General features: G+C 36.9%; 1 protein-coding gene across 2 annotated transcripts in view; it reads right to left on the reverse strand.

The window, feature by feature from the left end:
• The window catches only part of Mrpl3 (mitochondrial ribosomal protein L3), a 37,601-nt gene that overhangs the window by 8,427 nt on the left and 14,132 nt on the right, over positions 1-15,042 (reverse strand). For both annotated transcript variants that reach the window (XM_063248994.1, XM_003476723.5), the window contains exon 7: positions 4,032-4,140. In XM_063248994.1, coding sequence (XP_063105064.1) covers positions 4,032-4,140 — 109 coding nt within the window. The remainder of the gene's footprint in view (positions 1-4,031; positions 4,141-15,042) is intronic.

A 15,042-nucleotide genomic window follows, 5' to 3' on the forward strand; every position in this document is an offset into this window, starting at 1 on the left:
TGGTAAACATCTAGGTTGTTTCTGCTCTTTGACTCTTATGAATACTGTTGCTATGAACATCCATGTATAAATCTTAGTGTACGTTTCCAGTCTTCCTGGGTTTATACTAGGAGCACAACTGATGGATCGCACAGCAATTTTACGTTTAATTTTTATTTTTAGCAACCGCTAAACTGTTTTCCAAAGTGGTTGTACCATTTTACATTCTTGAGACCAATGTTTGAGGGCTGTGATTTCTCTATATTCTTGCTCACATTTGTGCATCACATGCCTTTTAAATTATGCTATACCAGTGTGTGTAAAAGTATTATGTAAGATTTGTATTTCTTTACTGGCTCAACATGCTGAACATCTTTTCATGTGTTTACTAGCTAATTACACACACACACACACACACACACACACACACCTTCTTTGCAAAAATATCTATTCAGGTTCTTTGCCCATTTTGTAAACTGGGTTATTTTTGTACTACTAGTTGTAAGAGTTTCCTATATATTCTAGATAGGATTTTGATTTACACAAATACTTGTTTCCATTCTATGAGTTGTCTTTATTTTCTTGATGGCACTGTTTGAAGCATCAATGTAGCTTTTATGAAGTCATCTATCTACATTTTCTCTTTTGTTTGTATGCATGGTATTGTATTTAAAGTTATTGTCTGTCTGGAGGACACAAAGATATATTCCCATACCTTTTCAAAAAGTTTCATAGTTTTAGTTTTTTTTTTTTTTTTTTTTGTCTTTTTTGAGACGGGGTCTCGCTATGCAGTTTAGGCTGGCCTTGAGCTCACTTGGTAGCCCAAGCTGGTCTCAAACTTGCAAAGATCCTCCCACCTTAGCCTCCCGAGTGCTGGGATTACAGGCGTGAGCTATCACACCTGGCTAGTTTTAGTTCTTAACATTTGTATTTTGGACCTACTAATTTTTATCACATTTTTACACATTTTATAACATTTTTACACATTTTACACACACAAGTAAGTTCATATTTATAAAGTTGAAAAATAAACAGAAAGAACTGACAAACTACAAAATGTGGTATCTGCACACAATGGAGTAGTACTCTGCTATAAGGATAAACTGAGTCATTTGAAGGAAAATGGATGGACTTTGAGACCATGCAGTGAAATAAATCAGACATATAAACCTAAATATCACATGTTTTCTCTTATATGAAAAACTCTAAGCACAAAGAGTAACAGAAAAGGTAACAGGAAGTATGGAGAAGGTGCTTTCACCAGAGATGGGGGAAGGAGTTGGAAAAAGAATTGCTATGTGTTATGTACATACAGCAACTCCAAACAAGGAATGTAAATGTCTGTACTACAAATGTTTTCTAATAAAAGAAAAGTGAGGTGAAAAACAGGTGAGAAACTCAAATTTACAGAAATAAATTTGGGTGTCCTTGGAGAAAAACAAAAAGACCTTTCTCACAATTTACTGATCATGTACACTGCCCGATTAGCTTTGCTACCATCCACTGTCTAAGTATGTAAACCGTCACTCGCATCATCTGAGTCAGATGGCATATGTGATGCTCCTTTAAGCATTTCCTAAGAACAATATAAACAGTACAATTCTAAAACTCAGAAAAGTGAACACACAGTACCAAATCCAAAGTCCATATTTTAATTTTGCTCCAGTAATATTCTTTATAGTTAGTTTTGCCTACAAGTTCAAGATCCACTTCAGAATTATAAATTGGACTTAGCTGTAGTATCGCTTTAGCCTTAAGTCTGAAACAACCATTAATCATCTTCATGATCTTGAACATTTTTGAAGGGCATTATCCAATACACTTGTAGAATATCATTTACTTTAGGTTTATCTATTATTTTCCCAATGATTAGAGTCAGGTGACATAATATTTCTGTCAAGAATTAAGAAAAAATCGATGTGTTAATTTACCAGAATCATATCAGGACGTGTATCATGCTTGTTTACCCAATTATTAATGATGCATAACTGATTACGTAGTTAAGGATGTAGGTACGTTAACTCCCTCTATGATTACTATTTTTCCCTTTGTAATTCATAGCCAATTTGTTAGATGCAAATATCTAGTTCTCATTAAACTTTCCTTATTTTAGTATCTGCTGACAATTTCCTATGATCTGAAAACAGTAAAACTTACCCTATCATCCCTTCCAAATGTATGAGATAGAATTGTACTATAAGGAATAGCAGTGCTCTTTTTCCTTTTATTTATAAACCTATTGATTCAATTTACTCATAACAGTGTGAACTCATGGATTCTAATTTTATTCCATGAATTCTGTTACTTTCATTTTTTAGTTTAAACATAAATTATTTCAGCTTTGCCAAATTGAAGCCTGTTTGAACTGTTTTTTTTTTATATGCTTTTCATGTGTCTACATTTTTTTAAACCATTTCAATTTCTTTTCTTTTCTTTTTTTTTATTTTTTTGAGACAGGGTCTCGCTATGCAGTTCAGGCTGGCCTCAAGCTCATTTTGTAGCTCAGGCTGGTCTTGAACTTGCAATGATCCTCATGCCTCAGCCTCCCAAGTGCTGGGATTACAAGAGTGTGCCACCATGCCCCACCTCATTTCAATTTCTTATACAAGATATTTTGCATTCATCTTGTATTCTTTGAGTCTCAAGCATTACTAAGCTACTCATTCTAGGAACTCCTTTCAATGAATAATGGTGTTTAGAAACCAAGATGCTGGTCCTATGTGTGCTCACTGCAGTGGAACAGCTTTGCTTTTAAATCACTCTAGAAGACAGAGCTAAGACTCAAATAATACACGCACAAATCTACAGACATGTCTGTTTCTTCAAATACAGACAGACACACAGACACGCGCACACACACACACACACTGAACAAGACAGAAAGAATAAATACATGCATACCGATACCTATAGCTCCAATTCAAAACTATAGGGTTCACTCTAACCTTCTCCTTTTTATACCTTGATGTTCTTCTCCCTTTTAGACTGTTCCAACCCATTCCTTGCAGGTAAATAATTTCCTTAGTTTCTGGTTTAACTTCCTGGTTCTTCTTTTTGCAAAAATACACAGCAAACACATATATTTCTGAGTATCCTGCAAATCACTTGCTTCACAATGATCTCACTGTATTTTACAGCTGCACATACTCCACTGAGTAGATCTATTATCATTTGTTAATCTCAATTCCCAGGCACGGATACTTACTCTTACTGATCACAAGCAATGTTGTGATGACTAATCTTGTGCAAAAGCAATTTTAAGAATATCTTCAGGATGAATGCCTAGAAGTATTGAGGTGAGTATGTCAGACATAAATGCATGTGTAGTTTTATTAAGTATGGTCCACATTCCTCTTCATTAGGGCTGCACTATTTTGTATACTCATCAGTGGCAGCACCTATTTCTTCACCAACAGATTTTTTTTCATCTATGACAAAAATTAAGCAGCTTGATAATACAACCTGCTAAATGAGAATTTAGTGCCTCAGAATAGCTTTAATCTGTATTTCTTTTAGTACAAGAGACTACCTGTGCATTACTGAGCTATAAAGACTGAAATCTCCCTAGGTGCTTCATATTATACCTCTGGGAGAGTAAGAATGAATTAGGAAGTTAAAGGGTCTTTCCTCCAAAAGCCTGAGCTCTTTATTTCTTTATCTGTTCTCTACCATTTCTTTCCTGCACCTGGACAATCTTTCCCCACTTTTTCTGTAAGAGCAAACAAATACAGTATGTGGGAAGCAGTGGGACCAGATTGAAAGGCTCCTAACCTTTTATTTCTACAGTGGCTTCAGTACTTCAGGTGGGTAGCAGGCAAGGGAATGGGACAACAGGGAGGAAGGTATTAAGAATGCTGGGCCTAAGTGTGTGGGATAGACCTAAACAATTTGAGTCTGGCTCTGGAAAATAAGGCCTGAACCCAAAAAACAGTGACAAGTACTAGGACCACTTAAAATCAAACTGAAATTATGTGACTTGATCTCAAGGAAAGACTGAGGACTGTCTGTGCAGACACTGAGTATTTAAAAAGAGCATCATTGGTTATACTTACCCCAGTTGAGATAGCTCCAGGTCTCCTATGGGTTTTCGTCTGACCATGAGAAGCAGGCTGGCCTTTAAATCCCCATCTTTTCATGACGCCCTGAAAGCCTTTACCAATACTGAACAAAACAAATGTTACAAGTTACACAATACTGTAGAGTGCAAAAATCCCCAAATGTTCACATTCTTGGTAATAGCTTAGAGTTCTAACAAAGGTTCTTATCTACATAAGTAGAAAAGGCTATACAAGCAACACTTCAAATGAACATTTCTTTATCTGCCTCGGTTTGTACCCCATAGAGTCTAATTCTATACAAAATGATTAATTCCAGATAGTGAGGCAATGGCAAGGTGGGCAAAGGGAGTTTTACCTGAACAGGAAAGAAGTTTCATCAACATAACCCTGTGAAGATGATAAAGTAAACGAGGTACAGTTCTAGAATTTTCAAAGTGTTTATAATACACACAGCAGTCAGCCACTGAGATGGACCCCAGGATTTCCGCCTCCTAGTACTGACACCCTTGCTCAATCCTCTTCCCTGAGTTTCAATGGACACAGTGCTTTAATGAACAAAAAGCTAAAATGATAAAATGTCACTTCTGAGATCTGGTTACAGACAAACCATAGCTTTCATCTGGGTGCTCTCTTGCTTGGGAGGCTCTGAACGAAGGCAACTGCATCTTTTAAGCTGACCCAGGGAGAGGTATGTGGCAAGGCAGGTTCCAGCAATAACCCCTTGTGGACCTGTTAGTGAGCTTGGTTCCTCAGCTGGGACCCTGAGGAAATGATGGGAGCCCTGATTAACAAATGCCCTGAATGTAGGCACCCTGAGCCAGACACACTCAGCTAAGTTGTATTAGGATTTCTGACCACAGAAACTGAGGTAATAAATATTTATTATTTTAAGCTACTCCATGTTTGGTGATGTATCAGGCAGCAAGAGCTATAATGGTATTAAATAAAAATATGAAAATGCTCTAAATGCTAAACATGGTTTAGAAGATACCAGCTGTATCTTGGTTTCAGTACTGAATGGCAGCTAATGAAGTAAAATTAGAAAATGTCTTCTTAATAGTCTAAGATCTTTTTAAAATGAAATCATTTTATTTTCAGATTTTGTTAGCTACTGAAGCTTCATATGATGCAAGTAGACAGTAAACAATACTAAGGCTCAAGCAGAATTGCAGTGTGTTTCTAAATGTCCAATATATCAGTACAAACAATACAACCCAAGAGAGAGGAGGAACTGTAAAACTGCACAGGACATATTCCTATATACTCTTAAAATGAAGACTTTTTTGACCTTTTACTAAAGAACATGTTAACATATTTTTAATGTAACTGTTCTAACCTTAACAAAGCTAGCCAGTTACGAAAAGGGGCAAAAGAAAAAGAAAACCACGCTGCTTTCACAAGAACAATGGTATGTATTTGTTAACACAAAATTATCAGACAGGAATGGATTGAAGAAAACCCACATGACTAAAACAGTATGCTTTAGATAAATCAGGAATTCAATACAAAAACAATCAAATTATTTTCAGAATCTGATAGGTATATATTGTCAAATTACACACCAAAAGTTATTTGTGAGTAACTTAAGTGTAGCTTACATCACTTTCTTCCCATTAATCAACTAAACACACTCTAATGGTATGTACATAATTCTTTTTTTGGTTCAAAAACTCAAAATAATGCTTTTTTTTATCAAAAAGCTAAAACGAATTTCACGCATTCCTTATTTCTATAACATCTGTAAAAAGCTATGATAAACACTTTACTGAAATTACATTTCAAAAATTTAACAAATATTTCCACTTAATGAATTTTAGAGCATCCTTGCAAAGTAAAAAAGTTGGCAATTTAAAATAAAAAAAGGAATACCTAAATAGTCATTTAGTCCTATGCTATTGTGTAGCAAATAACACAGCAAGGGGAAAAAAGGAGACAGGGAAGGACTGGCAATCTGAGCCTAATGAACATGCTTTAAAACATTGGTCATTCTTGGTAGCAAGTTTACTAGGACTTTCTGAGTTCTCAAGCTGATCACCACTTACTTAAAAAGACAGCCTAAATGCAAGCACCAATAAAATGCATTCCAGGTAAATGAGAGAAGATAATTGAGTTCAATTTAATAGTACATGATTATAAGATAAAAGTGGTACCCTGAAAGTGTTAATTAACTGTCAGCTAATTACAAACTGTTTTCAATCTAGATCTAGGAGACATCATGTAGTTACACTGTGTACAATGGGCACCTCGTCAATAAATAGGCTTTAAACAATAGGATAAAGTCAAATGACACAGCAAATTACTGGTTTAGTTCAGTTGAGGGAGAATAGAGTGCACCTGTTTTGATCATGGGTGGTCCAGGTATCTACACTACTACTTCCCTCAAATATCACCCAACTGGTGAAAAAATAATACAGAAACAAGAAATGAACTCTTTACCTACGCACATTCCAAATATGTTACACAGGTCATATAAAATAAAATTTTCACCTAACTGAAAACTACACACAATACATTAACATACAGATTTTGTCACTCACCCTTACCTATTCTAGTTTTTAATTTACAGCAATAGAAGAACACAATGTTAGAAATCTCAACTTGCTTTACAGCAATTATACTTGCTAAACCAAAAATCCATTAAAAAGTTCAGAGGCACTGTGTAACTTACAAAACTAACAGCTTGTTTCCCAACCCCTTCCCCCTTGGTACACTTTAAATGCATGATGGGCAAAACTCGGCACTATTTAGCCCGAGTGTCAGGCTCAGAGAAGACAGTATAAAATGTCACTGGCTACTGCTGTGTCATGGCAAGAAAGAGGGTTAGCTTCCTTTTGTGGGACAGACTCCAAATGTTATGTAACAGGCATGCTAAGGGTGACATAAAGGAAAGGCAGGATGAGCCTGCAAGTATCACACTAAAACCCTCGCGGTAGAAAATACACAACTTCGCATTTCCCAATGGAAATCTATAAATCTCTAGAGATGACTATGCAAATGTCAGCAGCAAACAGGTTCTCATACAAACCCATCGTATTTTCTCACTTGGTAGGGCAATGCCTTTCACTGCATGCTTCTGCATGTAACTGCGTACTGGAGACAAAAATAAAATGTTCACGAGATGAGAAGTGGCTCTGAGTCCCATCTGTTCTCAGTCCTTTGAAAATTCTCTCCAAAAGTCCCATGCCCAATCTCTCATTCACCACTGGTTTCTCGAGCCTTCTTTCTCTTCCATTATTTTCATCTTTGGAAAACAAGCCAGTCTCCTCACATCCACCATCTACCCTCTGCAATCTACCTTCGTCTCCAATTATTAGTCTTATAGGATATCATGCTATTATGTTTTACATTCTATTATACACTCTCACTTTTAGAACAACCTAAACTCCAAGAAACAAGAAAAGACAGTTTTTACCAAAATAAATTACATTTATGTAAAAGGCTTACCAGCTCTTCATGATCCCCCTCAGGATCAGCTTTTAGCTCATGATAAACTAATACAGAACAAACGGTTTAGTCTTTAATCACAGCTTCTCCTTCCAATAACTCACTCAGATGTTAACTACTTAATCTCATCTCCACTTATCTCAAAGTCTACTGAAGATCCCTTTAAAGTTCTGCAGTCAATTTCTACAATTCAGTTCTGCTGTGTAAATCTGTTTGCTCAGTGATAAACAGCTGCTGAGCACATAAGTCAATCATGGTGGATTTTCCAGATGCTTTGTGCTCTATTCACTTATAGCTAGAAGCTAGCACAGAATGTCTTTCTGGCTGTAACTTTCCCAGACAAGTCTGTGACAGCATGACCTGAAATGCAAGGATTCAGTTTCTAATTAAAAACCATAAGCTTCCCATTAATATCTGAGAACATTTTTATTGACCAAAGACTGCTTTAAGTATACTGTTCATAGCTTTTCTGACACAAATTCAGCTCACTCAATTGCATAAAAAGCCAAACGGACAGTTATTTCTTCCATTTCCTGGTTGTCTTAAATGAACTTGGACCACCCCATCTGTTCTCCTAAGTTCTGCTCCTCTCAAAAAACAAAAACTTGAATAACCAGTCCTGCAATATCATGAAATGATAAAAGAACTTCAGAAGGTCTTCAGCCATTCAACACTCTTCACAGAAAACCACATTTTCCTATGCTGTGAAACTATCATCATGTTCATTTACATACGCAAGAGTGTCTTATGTCACTTGGAAAACTGGCAGATTATTTTTTTGTAAAGTTTTTGGGGTGTATTAAGCAGTCTTCTCTCAAGTGAAAGATAATGAAATCTAAATCAGACATGTTAAGCCACTTGCCCAAGGTCAAATCCCTGGCAAATGGAAGCATCTGGCTGTGATTTTAACCCAGATCATCCTGTCTCTTGAGAATCAGAGTAGAACAAAATTATAAATATTCCAGCAAATCACAGGCCATTTCAAAGATATTCTCTTTAGTCTATAAATTCTAGAGGTAGTACACAGTATAGAATTTTAAAATTACTAAACAGAGTTTTGTAAAACTACCTTGCTATGTAAGTCTAAAGTAAGATTATAAGCTTGATGTATTAAAAAATATAAAGAAATAGAGAAAGAGAAAAGTCAGACCAGTGCCTCCTGAGAATCAGCCATGATGGGAGAAGCCAACCAACAAGCCAACCAGCCAGCCTGTCTGGTAAGCTGTGCAGACCATGTGGGGACCACGAAGAGAAAAGGCAGATAGGACCTTCCTCCCGCGAGCCTACCAGCACACGGGCCAAGAATCACCAGCTCCCCTCCACTCCTCCATAAGCATTTTGAAATTCAATATTGTTCTGTTTTGTTTTGTTTTGTTCGGTTTTGCTTTATTCAATATTCTGTTTTGATTTGTTTTATTGTTTTGTTTTGGCTTGATTTTGCTATATCTGATGGAACAGACAACTACTGTGAAGATAACAAGATACACTATGGTAACTATTGTTGTTTTCCTATTATCTTACTTTGAAGTTCTGTACCAGTTTCACTGCTTTATTTTGATCTGATTTGTTCTGTTTTGTTTTGTTGAGTTTCATGATCTCTAAAATAAAAAAATACAAAAAATGAATTTATAATGACTTCTACTTATTTAAAAACTATTTTTGCACTAAACTAAAATCAAAAGGGGTCCAAGATCTAAATATTAAAACAGAAACACTAAATCTGCTGGAAGACAGAATAGGTAAAACTTTTGAAGATACTGGTGTACAGAAAGACTTTATGAGCAAAACTTCAATTGTTCAGGAAAGAATCAACAACTGGAATCTCATCTGATTAAAAAGCTTTTGCACAGCAAGAGAAACCACTGTCAGTGAAAAGACCACCCACACAATGTAAGAAAGTTTTTGCCAGCTGCTCTTCAGACAGCTGTCCTTCAAAGCATTACTACTGAAAACATATAAAGGGCTCAAAAAAATCTGATGCCCCCAAATTTAAAGACCCAATCCAAAAATGTGCATCTAAGATGAATATACACTTGCCAGAAGCAGAAACAGTAAATACATGAAAAAATGTCCAACACCACTTGTCATTACAGAGATGCAATTAAAATAATGCTGAGATTCCATCTCACCCCAGAAAGAATGGCTATTATCAAGAAATTAACCAAAAACAAATGGTAGGGCTGTGGAGAAAAAGGAACCCTTTTCTGCTGATGTTAGGACTGGTGCAAGCATTGTGGAAAATCAGTGTGGAGATTCCTCAAAAAACTAGGCCTAGAGGTTCCACTTGACCCAGCTATTGCCCTCCTTGGTATTTTTTTCAAAGAATTAAAAGCATCATATCACAGCAATATATGCACACACCTATTGATACCAGCACAGATTATAATAGCCAGTCTTGGAAACAGATCAAATGCCCATAAACTGGTGAACGGATAATGAAGATGTGGTTTTTTATCCAATGAAGTACTACTCTTCCATTAAAGAAGGATAAGCTCGTGACATTTCTAGCTAAATACAGTCCCGTTAGACCATAATGCTCTTAAGTGAAGTGAACTGGACAGATGTGTAAATACTGCACTGTTTCTCTGGAATGTAAATAAAGACCAAAATGTGTAATAGTTACTGTGCCTAGGAGGAAAATGTTCAATGGGGAGGGGAACAATGGAGGACAGAGTGAGATAGGAAAGAAGGGGAAAGTCAAAAAATTTGAGAAAGAAGCAAAGAATGAGAATATAGCCTTTGTAAGTGGGGAAGCGAGGAGGGGTTAAAGGGAGGGTGGGGGAAGGGGAAAAATCAAATCATATCATGAACAAGTACAAATTCTCTATGATGTACGTGACCATTAAGTTATCTAAAATGTACTAAAAAAGTCTGATTGGAAAAATAAAGTATTTTCCTATTCATTTAAAAAAAATGCCAAACTCTTTTAAAATGGAAACAAAAGCAGTGAGATGAATATGAGTGACCGCAGCCAGTGTAGCTGAATGTTTACTAAGGCCCCGGGCAGTGATGGCAAATCTCTCACTGCTGTCAGTGCTAACGCAGTCGGCAGGCAGGCCACCTCACTCCCACCACTGTGCAGGCCCTGAGCTCCAGGCTTGCTCTGTACCATCCCAATTTCTATAATGTGACTGTGAAGTAGGTGGTAAATTATCCTTATGCTAATGATGAAATAACATAAAATGTCCAGATCATACCACTCCTGAGACACCAATGCCTTTAGTTACTCCCCTAGATTGTTCTTATTTATCAGGATTTAATTTTGCTGACTGTGGGTTAAAAAAATTCTGCTTTATAGTTACACAGACAGGTCAATTATACTTAAGAGCATAAAACTGTACAGAACTGGCTACAAACTGGATCCCAAAGGCACCACGTGTTTTGTCCTTCCCGAGTTCATGGGGAACATCCACCAGTCAGGAGAGCAACGAGTCCGTGGGGAGGGTTTGAAGGATGTGCAGGCAACTCTCACTAACAGTGTGGGATGAGGCACGAAGCCACAGAATCCTGCTTGTTGAAGAACCCAACTCACTTTTAAAACTACCTTTAAGACCTGGATGGAGCTGAGCACACACCTGTAATCTCAGAACTCTGGGAGGCTGAGGCAGAAGGATCGCAGGCTCCAGCCCAGCCCAGCTTGAGCAAGACCCTATCTCAGTATAAGAAAGGGCTGAGGATGTAGCTTAGTGTGAAGGCCCTGGGTTCAATCTCCAATACCACTAGAAAAAAAAAAAGTTTGACGGGGACAGTACCTTTCTATGCTTTTTGATATTTTTATGAAAGCTCAAACTAATTCCAGTCAATCTCAGTAAATATAAAAAGGCAGAGTCTTTCATACCCTATCTCCTTAAATTTTATCACTGAGAACACTACTGAGATGAGTGACCTTTTTCTATTCTGATACAAAAAGCAATAATAACACAAGGAAAACCAACAACTTTAAAATAATAAGATTATGCCTGAAAATATATGAGTTAGCCCAGACTTATAGATAAGATTTTTTAAGATTATCCTTCTTTCAGAAAGAAAAACAATCTTTTACAAAACTGAATAAGCTGTCTTTTGACTTCAATAAGAGTTTCAAATTTAATAAAAAAAAAAAATTTCAGACAACCAGAGAAAAGTTCCCATCATTCCACTGCCATGAATTCAAAGCTGAGTAGACATTCAGCAGCAGTACGCCCCGCCAGACCCACTGCAAGGGTGCAAGGCTGCGCTGGTGGTCCCTCTGATCCTTGACGAGTCCTAACATTTCATCCTAAACACAGAAAAATGCATTCTTCTGGTTTTCTTTTTGTTGGTTCTTTGTTTCATTCTTTTCTCATTTTTGCTACACAGCCTACTGTTCACACTATTAGTTCAGGACAGCCTTGGTCTCCACGCTCACCTCCCAGATCCTGGGATCCCAGGTGTACACCACCACACCCAGTTACACCATGTGCAGCCAAGCGGCCTATGCTGAGGGTAAACTTGACAGCCACACACTGTTTATATTCATACAGTATCTAAAGCTGTTTTGTCCTTAAAATTGAAACCAAAAAAAGGGAAAATAGTAGATCCCAAAATATCATCTATGCAAAGTTATAGTGAAATATAGTCACTATTACAGAAAAAGAACATAAACTTCAGACGTGTAGTTGGGTGGAGGTGAGGAGGATATCTATCACACATGCAAGTTCAAATTTCTACTACAAACAAGTTATGTAAGACTGCCATATCTCAAACACTTGTTTTATTATCTACTAAGAGCATAATGAAACTAAACTATTTTACTAGAATTTTTATTATTGGATGTAAAAGTACTTCCTATGTAATCTAAACTGAACTTGTATTCTCAGAACCTTTAGATAAAAAAGAAAAATTAAAATGAACTCTGGTAAACACAATTACTTCATGCCCCAAAGTTAAATCCGTAAATTTTTTATATACTGATATAGAGAATTCTAGTCACATTCAGTACTGGTACACACAAAGTATCTTTTGATGCAAGCAAATTTTCTACTGCAATTAATAGAAAAATGATATTTAAGAGTCTAAGGAAGCCTTCAAGAAGCTGCTGCTATTGGTCACTGATCAATTCTTTTAAAAATGCCTACAGACAATTACATTTGAGGTAAACATCTCACTAACAACCTACTTTTGAGGTTGACACTGTTTTCCTTTTTTAACATTTTTTTAAATTAACTTAGTTATTTCTGAACTGTTTTTAACCCAGCTATTAAGAATCTAAGGAAAAAAATTGAAACATCCAAAATATAAGTATAGATTAACAAATAAAAGATTTTCTTTGCTAATTGAAAGAAAATGAAACAAATTACTACATAGAACAATTTTTAATTTTGTGCTAAAATGTGAGTAATAACAGGCTCATTTTTTATTGGTAATGTTATTGAAAGTGGATTAATTTAACTTGGTTGCTTTTAAAAGATGTTTACGTGAAAGAAAAAAAGATGTTTATGTGTCACAACTTGATCAGAGTTAAAGAAAGGAAGCCATTCTGAATCCTCTAAGGGGCACAGGAGTAGAGGAGAAAAAGCAGTTTGACTGATGAGCTGGACTTGTTTGAGTCCTGTGGCCCTCACCACACTCCTGGATCCACAGCACCCACATCCCGAGAACTGGCCAGAACTCTCAGGATCTCTGTGGAAGGGCGTCAGCACACCTTCTGCAGCAAAGTAGGGACATCACGAGCAGAGAGAAGGGGTGGCAGCAGCTGGGGCTGGATGCAGCTAAGGAGCTCATGCTACATTCAGGGAATTCAAACCAAGCTCCACATGAAAAAAGTCCAATAAATTTAGAGCACTTAAAAGCTTCTTACAGACAGAGCAACATGCCAGCTACAGGAGGTGTACCCCCTGGAAACAGCTAACAAAAGCTAAATAAAACCCAATTTGATCTGATGTGGGGAATTCCACACAAGGACATGCACACAAACAACACAGTGACCTTGTGTGAAGCGAAGCCCTTTATTACACAGTCAAATCAAAATACTGCACTGCAGGTGGGGATTTAGCTCAGTGGTGTAAGTGCCTCCCTGGCAAGCGTGAGTCTGATCCCCAGCACCAAAAACAAAAAACAAAAAAAACAAAACTGCGCTGCAGCCCATGTAATAGGGAAGATCTTATCAGACGGGCTCCTTTCCTTCTCTTCCAGCTACTTTAAGTCCCAACGCTGTAACTCCAGCTGTTAGCAGCTGTTTAGTCTGAGGGTGGCACATAACTTTATACAATCATGTTTTCTAGGAATATATTTGGCTGTACAAAATAAAGCAACTTTTCTTTTCACTTTATACTCACAGGAAAGCTGTAGTTTTAAAAATAACTAAAAAAAAGAAGCCAAGGAAACTCCTCAGCAGTGCCTGAGATGAAAACAATCGGTGAGCACAGGTGTTTGAACAGCTAGCCTCTAGTCCAAGCTGGTCACAAGCCTGGCTACAGACATCAGTGAAGTACAGCCTCTGACTCTGCACGGCTTCTCAGGGTAGCCTACTTGTTCTGTGAAATATTTAATGCAATTCACAAAACACCAACTGAACATCAGAATTACTATGAGGTACTTTATTACACGTAATAATTCAGAAATTAAAAAGCAAAACAATCTGATTTACAATATATCTTCCCAACTAACCAAACAAGAGCATAAGAGTTTTAATACTGAGTTCATGAAAATGAAAGCAGAACAAACATAGTTAGCAAAAAACAAATTATTTTAGGGATTGCAGTAACTAAGGACAAGTTCATGACAATGAGAAATAGAAAAGAAGTAACAGGTTCATAATTTCTCTAAAAAGAGGACTTTCTCTGCTACCAATGTCCTACTTCACTTCTAAATGGCTAAACAAAATAAAGATATCTAGCAGCTTTTGCAATGGCTTATATTTCAAATTAAAGGATAATAGTGTGAAATGAATGTACAACATTTAACTGCATTACAGGGACTAATGTTAGTATGCATCCAGTTTCTTTGGATAGAAACTACTCAAAAAACAACCTCTGGGTATGATGGCACATGCCTATAAATTCCAACACTTGGGAGGTTGAGGCAGAGGATCACTCTGAGGCCAGCCTGGGCTATATTGGCAAGTTCAAGGCCAGCCTGAACTACATAGGGAGACCCTGTCTCCAAACCATCAAACAAACAAATACCTCTCTGATGATTGTAAGACTATCCTAGAGAATCTCAGAATATCCTTGAAGATATTCTCATGTAACAAAAAGGCACAAAAGAAATGAAATTATAGTTTATGTGCAAGAATAACATGCATGGACAATACCTGGTGGTGGAGTTATGTTTCCTGTAGAGCATGTGAATCCCAATAACCTATACTGAAGAGTTTCAGTATCGATACGAACTTATTTTAAATTCTGTAGTGAAGTAACTTCACTTCTCAAAGATCTAAATGTTTCCTGGAGATCACCTAGCCAATGCTAAGCCACGTGGCAGAAACAGTAATCAAAAGCTGCAGCACCAAAAATATCATTGCCCAGGCTATATATGACTCATAGCATTTCTCTCACAGTGACAAATACTGATTTCTATTAAATTAAAGCATGTTAGAGAA

The sequence above is a fragment of the Cavia porcellus genome, unplaced genomic scaffold (assembly GCF_034190915.1).
Source record: "Cavia porcellus strain 051 isolate PalLab524CR breed Dunkin Hartley unplaced genomic scaffold, mCavPor4.1 scaffold_5, whole genome shotgun sequence".
Taxonomy (NCBI): domain Eukaryota; kingdom Metazoa; phylum Chordata; class Mammalia; order Rodentia; family Caviidae; genus Cavia; species Cavia porcellus.